Source organism: Capricornis sumatraensis, chromosome X, assembly GCF_032405125.1.
Source record: "Capricornis sumatraensis isolate serow.1 chromosome X, serow.2, whole genome shotgun sequence".
In the NCBI taxonomy this organism is placed as follows: Eukaryota; Metazoa; Chordata; class Mammalia; order Artiodactyla; family Bovidae; genus Capricornis; species Capricornis sumatraensis.
Genome location: NC_091092.1, coordinates 81,705,834 through 81,718,819, shown reverse-complemented (window position 1 = coordinate 81,718,819; position 12,986 = coordinate 81,705,834). Strand labels below are relative to the sequence as shown.

The 12,986-nt window shown below is 37.8% G+C and overlaps 1 protein-coding gene across 1 annotated transcript in view; it reads right to left on the bottom strand.

The window, feature by feature from the left end:
* OPHN1 (oligophrenin 1) overlaps positions 1-12,986 on the bottom strand; it is a 594,204-nt gene that overhangs the window by 31,754 nt on the left and 549,464 nt on the right. Inside the window, exon 20 of the mRNA XM_068962396.1 lies at positions 7,904-8,051. Coding sequence (XP_068818497.1) covers positions 7,904-8,051 — 148 coding nt within the window. The remainder of the gene's footprint in view (positions 1-7,903; positions 8,052-12,986) is intronic.

Genomic DNA, 12,986 nt, shown 5'->3' with positions numbered 1-12,986 from the left:
GATCTTGAAAGAACCTGATATACCTGGAGGATAGGGATGATTTATGTATCAGTAGTTCATTCCTGTGTGTTATTGCTGAGTAGTACTCCATTGTATGTATATGCCACAACAGGTTTGTTCATTTGTCAGTTAACAAACATTTAGGTTGTTTAAAGCTTTCGGCTGGTATGTACAAAGCTGCTATAAATATTCAAATGTTAGTCTTTGTGAAGCCATGTTCTGACTGTTTTTTGTTTTTCTTTTTGGGTATGGGTCATGCTTTCTTGTTTTATTACATATCATATTTTTATTGAAAACTGGACAGTTCAATATAGCATCTCTGGAAATCAGATTCTCTCTCCTCCCCGATTTGTTGTTGTTGCTATTTGTTTTAGTTATTGTTGTTATTTTGTTTACTGACTTTTTCCACCCATTTCTGTTAAATCTTTATCATTTGTCAAGTGTGGCCCTCAAAGACAATGCTTAGTTAGCTTTTTGGTTAGCTAATGATTAGGCAGAGATTACTTTAAAACACCAAGCACCAATATGACTCCAAGTCTTTGAAAAGGGGTTTTGTATGAATGTTTGAGCATACCTTGGACATTCAACCAGGCAATTGACAAATTTATATGGTAGTTTTTAAAAAATTTTTTGAGAAATCTACATACTGTTTTCCATAATAGCTGCACTAGTTTGCATTCAGTTCAGTTCAGTTCAGTCAAAGAGGTTCCCTTTTCTCCAAATTCTTCTCAACACTAATTATCTTTTGTCGTTTTTTGGTAATAATCATCCTAATAGGTGTGAGGTGATATTTCATTGTTGTTTTGATTTGCATTTCCTTGGTGATCAGTGATGTTGAGCAACTTTCCATATATCTTTTGACCATTTATATGTCATGTTCTAAGAAATATCTATTTAGGTACTTTGACCTTTAAAAACTGGGTTAATTCTTGAGTAGTATGAGTTCCTTATTTATTTTGGACATTAATCCCTTATTAGATATATGGTTTGCAAATATCTTCATATAATTCTGTAGGTTGTCTCTTCACTTTCTTGATTGTTTCCTTTGCTGTGAAGAAGCTGTTTAGCATTCTGTAGTCACATTTGTCTATTCTACTTTCGTTGCTTGTACTTTTTGAGTTATATCCAAACAAATCACTGCCCAGATGAGACAGTTCCAAGTAGCTTTCCCCCTACCATTTCTTTTGGTAGTTTTACAGCTATAGGTCTTACATTTATGTCTCTAATCCATTTTGAGATCTTTGTACACTGTGTGAGATAAGGATCCAGTTTCTCTGCATGTGGATATCCATTTTCCCCAATACCATGTATTGAAAAGACTATACTTACCCATTGTGTAATCTTGACCCCATTGTCAAAGGTTAACTGACCATAAATGTGTGTACTTTTTCTCACTCATTATTCTATTTCATTGGTCTATATGTCTGCTTTTATGCCAGAACTATACTGTGCAGGTTACTATAGTTTCATATTATATTTTAAAATCAGAAAGTGTGGTATCTTCAAATTTGCTCTTCTTTCTCAACATTGCTTTGCATATTTGGAGTCTTTTTCTTGAGGTTTATATAAAACATAACAGTTTGTTTGAAGCTAGCAAAGTACAATTGACTATATACAATAACTGTACATTTTAATTTTCCTTACCTCTCCATTTTATGTTATTGATGTCATAATTTATAGATTTTTAGATTGTGTATCTATTAATAAATTATTGTACCTAAAGTAATTTTAAATACTTTTGTATTTTCACTTTCATACTAGAGTTAAAAGTGATTTACACATCACTATTACAGTAGAATATTGTGAATGTGGTTATATTCTTATCTTTAAAAATTTGGTTTATACTTTCAGGTTTTCATATTGTTTATGTCCATTAATTTCAACTTGAATACCTGTTATAGTCAACAAAAGAATCTGAAATGCAGTACTTGGATGCAATCTCAAAAACGACAGAATGATCTATGTTTGTTTCTAAGGCAACCATTCAATACCACAGTAATCCAAGTCTGCCCTGACCAGTAATGCTGAAGAAGCTGAAGTTGAATGGTTCTATGAAGACCTACAAGACCTTCTAGAACTAACACCCCCAAAAGAAGTCCTTTTCATTATAGTGGACTGGAATGCAAAACTAGGAAGTCAAGAAATACCTGTAGTATCAGGCAAATTTGGCCTTGGAGTGGAGAATGAAGCAGGGCAAAGGCTAATAGGTTTTGCCAAGAGAATGCACTGGTCATAGCAAACACCCTCTTCCAACAACAGAAAAGAAGACTCTACACGTGGACATAACCAGATGGTCAATACCAGAATCACATTGATCATATTCTCTGCAGGCAAAAATGGAGAAGCTCTATATAGTCAGCAAAACCAAGACTGGGAGCTGACTGTGGCTCAGACCATGAACTCCTTATTGCCAAATTCAGACTTAAATTGAAGAAAGTAGGGAAAACCACTAGATCATTCAGGTACGACCAAATCAAATCGCTTAGGATTATACAATGGAAGTGAGAAATAGATTCAAGGGATTAGATCTGATAGACAGGGTACCTGAAGAACTATGGACAGAGGTTTGTGACACTGTAAATGAGGCAGGGATCAAGACCATTTCCAAGAAACAGAAATGCAAAAAGGCAAAATGGTTGTCTGAGGAGACCTTACAAATAGTTGTGAAAAGAAGTGAAAGGCAAAGGAGGAAAGGAAAGATAAACCCAATTGAATGCAGAGTTCCAAAGAATACCAAGGTGAGATAAGAAAGCCTTCCTCAGCGATCAATGCAAAGAAATAGATGAAAACAATAGAATGTCAAGAAAATTAGAGATACCAAGGGAACATTTCATGCAAACATGGGCACAATAAAGGATAGAAATGGTACAGAAGCAGAAGATATTAAGAAGAGGTGGCAAGAATACACAGAACTATACAAAAAAGATATTCATGACCCAGATAATCAGGATGGTGTGATCACTCATCTAGAGCCAGATATCCTGGAATGCAAAGTCAAGTGGGCCTCAGGAAGCATCACTACGAACAAACTTAGTGGAGGTGATGGAATTCCAGTTGAGCTATTTCAAATCCTAAAAGATGATGCTGTGAAAGTGTTACACTCAATATGCCAGTAAATTTGGAGAACTCAGCAGTGGGCACAGGACTGGAAAAGGTCAGTTTTCATTCCAGTCTCAAAGAACGTGTGTGGTCGCTCAGTTTTGTCCGACTCTTTGTGACCCCATGGACTGTAGCCTACGAGGCTCTTCCATCCATGGGACTTTCCAGGCAAGAGTACTAGAGTGAGTTGCCATTTCCATCTCCAGGGAATCTTCCCAACCCAGGGATTGAACCTGGGTCTTCTGCATTGCAGGCTTTACCCTCTAACCCACCAGGGAAGCCCCAGTCCCAAAGAAAGGCAATGCCAAAGAATGCTCAAAGTAGTGCACAATTGCACTCATCTCACATGCTAGCAAAGTAATATTCAAACTTCTCTAAGCCAGCCTTCAACAGTGCATGAACCATGAACTTCCAGATGTTCTAGCTGGATTTAGAAAAGGCAGAGGAACCAGAGAACAAATTGCCAACATCCATCTGTTGGATCACTGAGAAAGTGAGACAGTTCCAGAAAAACATCTATTTCTGCTTTATTGACTATGCCAAAGCCTTTGACTGTGTGGATCACAACAAACTGGAACATTCTGAAAGACATGGGAATACCAGGCCACTTGACCTGCCTCCTGAGAAATCTGTATGCAGGTCAGGAAGCAACAGTTAGAACTGGACATGGAAAAACAGACTTGTTCCAAACCAGGAAAGGAGTACATGAAGGCTGTATATTGTCACCCTGCTTATTTATCTTATATGCAGAGTACATAATGAGAAACACTGACCTGGAAGAAGCACACGCTGGAATCAAGATTGCCTGAAGAAATATCAATAATCTGAGATATGCAGATGACACCACCCTTATGGCAGAAAGTGAAGAGGAACTAAAAAGCCTCTTGATGAAAGTGAGGAGAGTGAAAAAGTTGGCTTAAAACTCAAAATTCAGAAGACTAAGATCATGGCATCTGGTCCCACCACTTCACAGCAAATAGATGGGGAAGCAATGGAAACAGTGACAGACTTTATTTTGGGGGGCTCCAAAATCACTGCAGATGGTGACTGCAGCCATGAAATTAAAAGACGCTTCCTCCTTGATAGAAAAGTTATGACCAACCTAGACAGCATGTTAAAAAGCAAAGGCATTACTTTCCCAACAAAGGTCTTTCTAGTCAAAGCTATGGCTTTTCCAGTAGTCATGTATGAATATGAGAGTTGGACTATAAATAAAGCTGAGCACAAAAGAATTGATGCTTTTGAACTGTGGTGTTGGAGAAGACTCTGGAGAATCCCTGGGACTGCAAGGAGATCCAACCAGTCCATCCTAAAGGAAATCAGTCCTGAATATTTACTGGAAGGTCTGATACTGATGCTGAAGCTGAAACTCCAATACTTTGGCCACCTGATGTGGAGAACTGACTCATCTGAAAAGACCCTGATGCTGAGAGAGATTGAAGGCAGAAGGAGGAGGGGACGACAGAGGATGAGATGGTAGATGACATCATCCACTCAATGGACATGAGTCTGAATAAGCTCCAGGAGTTGGTGATGGACAGGGAGGCCTGGCGTGCTGTAGTCCATGGGATCGCAAAGAGTCGGACACAACTGAATGACTTAACTGAACTGGACTGACCCTCTTTTAGCATGTCTTATTGATTTATTTACTTATTTTATTGAAATACAGGTGATTTACAATGTCGTGGTAGTTTCAGATGTACAGCACTGTGATTCAGTTACATATATTCTTTTTTATTGGAATATAGTTCCTTTACACTTCTACATCAGTTTCTGCTGTATGTCAAAGTGAATCTGCCAAATGTTTACACATATACCCTCTTTATTAAAATTTCCTTCCTAGTTAGGTTACCACTAACCTGGTTAGGTTAGAGCAGTGAGTGGAGTTCCCTGTGCTATACAGCAGATTTTCATTAGTTACCTCTTTTACACATAGCAGTGTATGTATGTCAATCCCAGTCTCCCAATTCATCCTACTTCCCTTTTCCTCCTCCCATACATTTGTTGTATAAGTCAGTGTCTTTATTTCTGTTCTGCAAAAAGATCAACACTACCATATTTCTAGATTCCGTGTATATGCATTAATATATGATATTTGTTTTTCCTTTTTGACTTATTCTCCTCACCTTCAGCTTCCTGCCAGAGTTACTGGTCCCTTTTTTGATTCCTCTTTTCTTTTTTCACTTCTTTCAATCTATCCAGTTTCAAGGGCAGTTTTCTTTTCTTTTAGTTGTCCAGTCTTCCACTAGTGTTTAGCAGGTGTTCTGTGAGAATCGTTATATTTGTATATGTATTCCTGATGTACTTGTGAAGAGACATGAATTCTGCATCCTTTTATCCCACCATCTTGACTCCTCTCTCTCTCTCTTTTCCCTTATAGCTTATTAAAAAGACTGAGTGCACTTTCTTGTGTTATACAGTAGGTCCTTATTGACTATCTATTTTTTTAATATATTTTAACTAAAGGATAATTACAACATTTTGATTTTTTCCATACATCAACACATATATCTATTTTATATACAGTAATGTGTATGTGTTAATCCAAACATCCTAATTTATCCCTTCTCCACTTTCCCCTTTGGTTATCATAGGTTTGTTTTCTATGTCTGTGGGTCTATTTCTGTTTTGTAATTATGTTCATTTGCATCTGTTTCTTTATTGAGATTTTACATATAAGCAAATTTTGTATGACATTTGTCTTTCCCTGTCTGGCTTACTTCACTTAGTATGCTATCTTTTATTTATTTATTTATTTTTATTTTACTTTACATTACTGTATTGGTTTTCCCATACATTTGAACCAAGTCTATTGGTGATCAATTCCTTCAGGTTTGTTTGTCTGGAAAAGTTTTCTCTCTCCTCATTTCTGAAGGATTACTTTGTCTAATATGGTATTCCTGATTGGAAGTTATTTCCTTTCAGTACTGTGAAGACATCATCCCACTTTCTCCTGGCCTGCAAGGTTTTAGATGAGGAATCTGCTAATAGTATTATTGGAGTTTCCTTTTATTTGATGATTTGCTTTTCTCATGGTATGTTCAAAATTCTCTTCATCTTGGAATTTTGAGAATTTTATAAAAATGTTTCTGGCTAAAATCTCTTTATAATTTATTTGCATTTCTTTGGGCTTCGAGGATCCAGGTTTTCATTTCCTCCTCCAGATTTAGGAATTTTTTGGTCCATTATTTCTTTAAATAAGCTTTGTGCCCATTTTACTTTCTGTACTCCTTCTGAGATTCCCTCCCATATGTGTATATTGGTCTGTATATGGTATCCCATTAGTTTCTTTTATAATATTTTTTCCTTTTTTTCCTCTGACTGGTTAATTTTAAGTGACTGTCTTTGAGTGCAGTGACTCTTTCTTCTCCTCAGTTCCAGAATTTCTTTTTGGTTCTTTTTTATAATTTCCATGACTTTCTTGAACTTCTCATGCATCATTTTCCTGATTTTGTTTAGTTGTCTGAGTTCTCTTGTAGTTCACTGAGCTTCTTTAAGATGGTTATTTGGAATTCCTTTTCAGACAGTTCATAGATATCCATTTCATTAGGACCAGTTCATGTGCCTTATTTGGTCCCTTTGGTAGTGTCATGTTTCCCTGATTAATCCTCATCCTAGTGGCCTTTAGTTGGTGTTTCCCTATTTGAAGAACTAGGCACATCGTCCAGTCTTTATAGACTGGCTTTGGTGAGGAAAGCCTTTTATTCATCAGCACAACCAGGCCACCTGGCAGGCTCCACAGGTGAGCTTGCTGCTGGAGTCCTTGAGTAGGCTGATCTGGTGCCTGGGTCAGTGAATGGGCAAGCTTTCAGCCTGGATCTGCAGGGGATCAGCCTGGATCTTGAAGCCTAGGCCCAGGGGGCTAGCCTGGCACTGAGACAGACCTAGAGGCTTGGTCCACAGAAGACTGGACTAGAAGCTGAGCTGTGGTTACACCCTGGTGATTAGAGCCACAGGGCCAGCCTGGCATGTGTTGGCCCTGGATACTGGGTCTTTAGGGGCAGGCTTAGAGCCTGAGACCACATGGAATGGCCTAGTACTGGGGCAGGTCTAGAGCCTAGCTTTGTAGAGGCTGGCCTGGAGTCTGGAAAAATGGAGGATGAGTTGGTGCTTGAGTTTACTGGGGTAGGCCTGGTGCTGCAGTCCAAGGTAAAGTTGATTGCTCCCCTCACTCTCCTTTCTCCATGTGGAAGGGATCTCTCCCTGGACTACACAGTGTGAGCTTTGGGGAAGGGTGACATGGGTAATATGAAAGTGTCATTTCTAGCATCTGCAATGCACTTTTTCTTATTTCTGTACTCCACCCAGGTATTCTTATCTGTCATATGGATTCCATAGCTCTCATTGAAGGAATTTTATTGCATAGATAGTTGTTTGAATTCATTCACATTACTGTGAAGGGAAAAGCACTAGAAACTCTTGTTAAGCCATCTGTCCCCTGGGTTAGCAGAATTTTATTTAAAATCTCAGAATATTCAGAAAACACATTGCTCACCTATTTCAATGTATTGAAGTACAGATTTAAGAACACCTTGTATCTTCCACTGATCTGCTAAGGGAAAATAATTTCACAGATTCATCTGTAAATTGATTAGGATGGGTTCATCTCTGTCCTATCCACTGCCAAAAGACTAATTCACTTTTTGGGCACAAATTTTACAAACCTTGCCTTTCCTGGCTCAGGACCCAGAAAAAGTCTACCTTTACATGGAAAAAAAAATGATTATGCCTCTACTTCTGCTTTTCAATATACTTCTTATCTCCAGTCACTATTAAGAAGATAAGGGTAAACTTTAATACTGACCTTCACTTTCATCCAGGGAAGAAGTATAGAAAACTGTCCTTTCCCGCAGCAAGCGCTTTGAAATTGTAATTGGTTTGTGTCTTCTTGCTGTTACTCGAGGTGGAGGCACTGGGGGTGCAGTACTTTCCTCAGGTGGACCTGAATAGATCTGTAGAAGGGGAGTATTTCCAGAAAACAATTAGAAAGGTCAACTTTTTGTATTCCTAATGCTAACTACCAGTTGATGCCCATCAGCATTACACCTAGTGTCTGCCATAGAAATTCTAATATTACTAAAGGAATTGGGGATATTTTCTTAAACACTCTAACCACCAGCAAGTAGAGATTTCCCACCATGTTTGAGGTGCAGGACCTGGGATTTCTCAGTGTGGAGGAAAGAATGCAGACAAAAACGGCAACATCAGGAGTGTACTCTTCTATATATTAGGTGGGATTGCTGCATGACATATTCACTGAACAAAACCAATTAAATTATTATTAAAAGAATTGTGCAACATCAGTCCTGAATTTTCCACTTACTGCCTGGGAAACTGTAAAAAAGCTTTTCCCAACAAAAACTGTAAAAAAGGTTTCCAAGCAAAACTCATTAAAAAATCACCTCCCATCTCTGAGCCTTAGCTTCTTCATCTGTAAATTACAGGGAGCACCACCTATCACAGGATGTGTTGAGAACCAAGTGGAAAGGTAGTCAAAGTACATTGTATGGGTAGAGGTGGGTAGAGGTAGGGTGTGAAGAATGATTAAAAATAACCACATGCATTCAATATTTCTGAAAAGATACAAAGAAACTGATTACATTGTTGCACAAGACAGGAATAATGAGTGGCTCAGGGAAGGATGGAGGAAACTTATTTTTCACTCCTATATCATTTTGATCTTTAAAAATTTTCAAACCATGTATGCATTACTTATTCAACAGAGAAAGGATAAAAACAAAGTTCCTTGAAGTTATGATAATTGCTGGATAAGTGAGGGAGGAGCTGTGATTAAAATTTGTATATAGTGTCTTATATGTACTTAAGGATCTTCCTACACCTGAGGAGAATGACCTTTTGGCCAGAGTGCACACAGTTTGGAAAGACACACATATGTGATGATGGAGGAAGGGAACTGGTTACATTGCAATAATAAAATCAATCCCAATGATTTGTGCAAAATAATGTCATAGCCCAACATTCTATCAGGCAAGAATCAACATAGTTTGCATAGACACAGAACTTACATGATTGGGAACACAAGGCAAGCCTGTGTGAAAGCTGCACAATGATAGAGAACAAAGTAATAAGAACCATAAGGCAGTACATGTTTCAGTATTTCATGGAATAGGGAAAAAAGAATATGACATAGTAGCAAGCAGATGAGCTTTGAGGCCATATACTTTTAGGTCATATTTCTGGTGTCATCATTAGTAATAATATTCTAAATAGCTACCATTTTGTGAGCATTTTAAGCAGATGTAGTAGTTGTTACAAATATCCCTTGTTATTTATCAGGTGCACCAGGGTCTTTGCACTGAATGTTTCATCTATCTGGAGTGCACTTCTTCCAGGTAACCATATCCTTAGCTTGTGCTCTTGATTTCAGTAGTATTAATGATCAAATACACTCCTCTCAGCGAGTCCTTGCAGATAAATGTATCAAAATTTTGACATGCTTCCCTCTGTTGTGCTTTCTATCCCCCATCTCTATTTAACTTATTTTCTTATCACTTTCTAACACTGCTGTTGTTGTTGTTCAGTTGCTAAGTCATGTCCAACTCTTTGCAACCCCATGGACTGCAGCACGCCAGGCTTCCCTGTCCTCCACTATCTCCCAGGGTTTGCTCAAGTTCATGTACATTGAGTCGGTGATGCTATCTAACCATCTCATTATCTGCCTCCCTCTTCTCCTTTTGTCTTCAAACTTTTCCAGCATCAGGGTCTTTTAACACCATATATTGTACTTATTTAGCTTTTGGTTATCTGCCTCTCTACTTGATTGTATACTATACTAATGTAGATCATCATGTTCACTGTTGTATCTCCAGAAGTTAGAAGAGTGACTAGAATTGCTGGGCCAAAAAACTAACACATTTAAAATTCTGATATAAAAGGCCAAATTGTCCTCTGAAAATAACATGACAGCCACTTTCCCTTCTAGCCAAAATAGGGTAAAAGGGCCTAGATTTATATCATCAGCATGGAACAATTAAAAAGCTAGAAAAAAATGTAATAATGATTCTGATCATTATTAGGGCATTTGAAACCTGGCAATGAAGGACAGTGATCCATGAGAGAGGAAAAATAAATGAAGTGAACTCCATGATTGTCCCAGCATAAAGCCTAGAAAGATTCTTCAGGCCATACTACAAGACAAGGAACCCAGAAGAGCCCAGCAGTCTCCATAAACTGCACAGAGAACGCTGGAGATCTTCAGGTGTCCTCTTTAAGAATTTAGCTGCACACTGATCAATACATATGTGTAAGGCAAGAACCACAGGACTAAATTAAAGGGAAACACAGTGGCTGGAAGAGTTCCTATTCTCACTAGCCACAGTGAGCTATTAAATAATTCACAGAGCACTGAGTAGAGTACACAGACAAGTTTTGCCTCATTCACAAAGAAAAATTAACATAACTAAATACTATTCTTTTTCTGCTTAAGCTTAAAGGAAATACTTGTAAATATTAAGCTGTATTTGGGTAACAACTGCACCCCAGAAAAAGCTCAAGAATATTACCTATAGTAATTAAAAAATAGCCAGAATTCAAGAAGGTAAAATTAATGTCTTGTGTCTGATAAAAAATTATCAGAAATAAATTATTCATAGCTATTTCTTTTTAAACTTCTTATATTTATATTTAAGTATAGCTAATTAACAATGCTGTGATAGTTTCAGCTGGATATCAAAGGAAATTAACCAGACATATACATGTATCCATTCTCCCTCAAATTCCCCAATAGCCCATTCTAATTTTGGTGTATTTTATTTCTTTTTCTTGCTCAATTGCTCTGGCTAGGACTGTGGTACTGTATTGAATAGGAGTGGTTACAATGAATATTCTTATCTTATTCCTGATCTTAGCAACAGTTGTCTACCTTGCCAGTCAATCCTAAAGAAAGTCAGTCCTGAGTATTCTTTGGAAGGACTGATGCTGAAACTCCAATACTTTTGCCACCTGATGCAAAGAGCTGACTCATTTGCAAAGACCCTGATGATGGGAATGATTGAAGTCAGGAAGAGAAGGGGACAACAGAGGATGAGATGGTAGGATGGCATCACTGACTCAATGGACATGAGTTTGAGTGATCTTCAGGAATTGATGATGAACAGGGAAACCTGGCATGCTGCAGTTCATGAGGTCACAAAGAGTTAGACATGACTGAGACACTGAACTGAACTGATGATGTTAGCTGTGGGCTTTTCCTATATGGTCTTAGTAATGTTGAGGTCTGTTCTTTCCATACCAAATTTGTTGAAAGTATTTATCACAAAAGGATATTTAATTTTGGGAAATGTATTTTATGCATCCTGAGAATTTTATTTTTCATTTTATTAATGTGGTATATTAATTGATTTTCATATGTTGAAGCATCCTTGCATCCCAGGGATGAATTCCACTTGATAATAGTCTATGATTCCGTTAAAGTGCTGTTCAATTAAGTATGCTAGTATTTTGTAGAGAATATATGCTTTCTGTATTCATCAGGTATGTTGGCCTGTGGCCTATAGCTTTCTTTTCCTCCGTCCTCTTTCCCCCTCCTCCTCTTCCTTCTCTTTTTTTTTTTAATAGACTACTGCAGATGGTGATTGCAGCCATGAAATTAAAAGATGCTTACTCCTTGGAAGAAAAGTTATGACCAACCTAGATAGCATATTCAAAAGCAGAGACATTACTTTGCCAACAAAGGTCTGTCTAGTCAAGGCTATGGTTTTTCCAGTGGTCATGTATGGATGTGAGAGTTGGACTGTGAAGAAGGCTGAGTGCTGAAGAATTGATGCTTTTGAACTGTGGTGTTGGAGAAGACTCTTGAGAGTCCCTTGGACTGCAAGGAGATCCAACCAGTCCATTCTGAAGGAGATCAATCCTGGGTGTTCTTTGGAAGGACTGATGCTACAGCTGAAACTCCAGTACTTTGGCCACCTCATGAGAAGAGTTGACTCAGTGGAAAAGACTCTGATGCTGGGAGGGATTGGGGGCAGGAGGAGAAGGAGACGACAGAGGATGAGATGGCTGGATGGCATCACTGACTCTATGCACATGAATCTGAGTGAACTCTGGTAGTTGGTGATGGACAGGGAGGCCTGGTGTGCTGTGATTCATGGGGTCACAAAGAGTCAGACACGACTGAGGGACTGAACTGAACTGAACTGAAACTGGCTTTGGCATCATGGTAATGTTGGCCTCATAAAATGAGTTTGGGAGTGTTCTCTCTCTTTCAACGTTTTTAACTGAGAATAATTGACATGAATTCTTCTTTTAATATTTGGTAGAATTCACCAATAAAACAATCTGGACCTGAGCTTTTCTTCTTTGGAAGATTTCTGAATACTGATTCAAGCTCCTCACTCACTATTTGTTCAGATTTTCTATTTCTTCATGATTCAGTTTCACTAGGTTATGTATTTCTAGGAACTTACCAATTTTTCTAGGTTATCCAATTTGTTGGCATAGGTTTATTTATAGTAGTCTCTTATTATCCTTTCTATTTCTGTAGTGTATCTTTGTTTATTTCTGATTTTATGTATTCAGGTCTTCTCTCTTTATTTCTTAGTCTAGTTAAAGTTTTTCAGTTTTATTTATTTTTTTTAAAACTCAACATAATTTCATTTATCTTTTCTATTGGGTTCCTGTTCTCTATTTCATTGATTTCTCTCTTTTTTGCTCTGATCTTTGTTATTTCCTTCCTTGTGCAAACTTTGGGCTGAGTTTGTTCTTTTACCAATTGTTTGAGATGTTAAGTTAGGTTATTTGTGATCTTTCTCTTGTCTTAATGTAAATGCAGTGTAATGTAATGTAATGTAAATGTAGTGTAAATGTACAGTTTTGTAGAAGTCCCCTCTTAGAATTGCCTTTCCTGCATTTCATAAGTTTCGATTGGT